Source organism: Apaloderma vittatum, unplaced genomic scaffold, assembly GCF_000703405.1.
Source record: "Apaloderma vittatum isolate BGI_N311 unplaced genomic scaffold, ASM70340v1 scaffold15239, whole genome shotgun sequence".
In the NCBI taxonomy this organism is placed as follows: Eukaryota; Metazoa; Chordata; class Aves; order Trogoniformes; family Trogonidae; genus Apaloderma; species Apaloderma vittatum.
Genome location: NW_009733619.1, coordinates 571 through 2,001, shown reverse-complemented (window position 1 = coordinate 2,001; position 1,431 = coordinate 571). Strand labels below are relative to the sequence as shown.

The 1,431-nt window shown below is 47.9% G+C and overlaps 1 protein-coding gene across 1 annotated transcript; it reads right to left on the bottom strand.

The window, feature by feature from the left end:
* Positions 1-232: 232 nt before the first annotated feature.
* On the bottom strand, positions 233-586 carry TAL2 (T-cell acute lymphocytic leukemia 2). Its single transcript, XM_009875983.1, has one exon. The coding sequence runs from the start codon at positions 584-586 to the stop codon at positions 233-235; it is 354 nt and encodes a 117-aa protein (XP_009874285.1).
* Between the last annotated feature and the right edge of the window lie 845 nt (positions 587-1,431).

The window sequence follows — 1,431 nt, the reverse complement described above, 5'->3', positions numbered from 1 at the left end:
GGACTCTGCTATAACAATAGTGAGTTGTTCCTGGGGGCTGCAAGTTCTCTGTCTGGTCCTCTAAGTTGTTGGCTGACCAAAGATCTCCTTTCCTATTAAATAAAAATATATACCAAATAAACCAGTAATAAATATAAACAAATAATCACAATACGTAAAGGAGCAACCCACAGATTCTGCAAAAAGACGAGGACTACCAGACTAACACCAAGACTGCACATCTCCTTGTCTGCTAGGGAGATGATGTCTCTGACCAACACTCTACTATATTGCTACTCATACCAGGAGAGGAGACACCACGATTTTCAATCAGTGTCAGTTCTTCCACGCTTTGCAAGTGTGGGGCTTGCTGGAAGAACCCCAGGATGCTGCTCCGTGCTGCCACTGCTGTCTGCTGCAGGCCTGGCTCTCCCAGGACCTTGACGAGGAAGTTGATGTATCTCATTGCTAACCGGAGTGTCTCATTCTTGCTCAGTTTTTTGTCTGGCGGGTGGGTGGGAATGAGTTTCCTCAGCTTAGCAAAGGCGCTGTTGACATTTTGCTGCCTCCATCGCTCCCTGGTGTTGGTGAAGATCTTCCTTGTCATTCTCAAGGTGCTCTAAAGAAAAAGAAGTAGCGAGTGAATGCTAGATACCGCCGGCTTTCATGCAGGCTGCTGAACTTTGGGCACTATAAACTCAGGCCCAGCAGCAAGCACACAGTGGTGGTGCTAGGCATTTCTAATTTTTGCCTTGTTTGGCTGATGCCCTTGCCCAGCATGTCCTGCACAGATTCACCCTAATCTCTAAAGTCATGTCCTTATTTGCAGCCATGATCATAAGTATTGCAGCTGAAAACAATAAGGACTTTGCAAAGGATTAAATGGATTTTAATTTCTTCATACAACCATTTGGTGCTGCCATGAGTCCAGATTCTCCAGGCTTATGAGACTTCCCCTGCAGCAGAATTCTTAACAGCTTGTGCATTAGTTATTCCACCAGGCTGCGTGAGGGACACCTGGACACATTTTCTGGAGGAAAGCAAGCAAGCCTTGGACATAACACGTTCATACCTTCCCAGCCCCACCTTCCTAGGGACTGTTCACAACTGGCTCAAGCCTTATGACTCATGGCTCGAGCTAAGCCATGTGGACCTTTATCATGGGCCTTCAGTGAGAAGACACACAACACTGAAAACACATATAAATGTGGCCTGCAGGAAAAGACTTTGGGGTACTGGTGGATGAAAAGCTGGACGTGACCCGACAGTGCTCACTCACAGCCCCGAAGGCCAGTCGCATCCTGGGTTTCATCAAAAGAAGCATGACCAGCAGGTTGAGAGACATGATCCGGTGCCTCTACTCTGCTCTAGCAAGACCCCACCTGGAGCACTGCAACCAGCGCTGGAGCCCTCAGCACAGGAAAAATGTGGACTTGTTGGAGTGGGTCCAGA

What these genes read in the sequence shown, in the direction of transcription:
- TAL2 (XM_009875983.1), bottom strand. Translation starts at nt 586, where the DNA reads ATGACAAGGAAGATCTTCACCAACACCAGGGAGCGATGGAGGCAGCAA.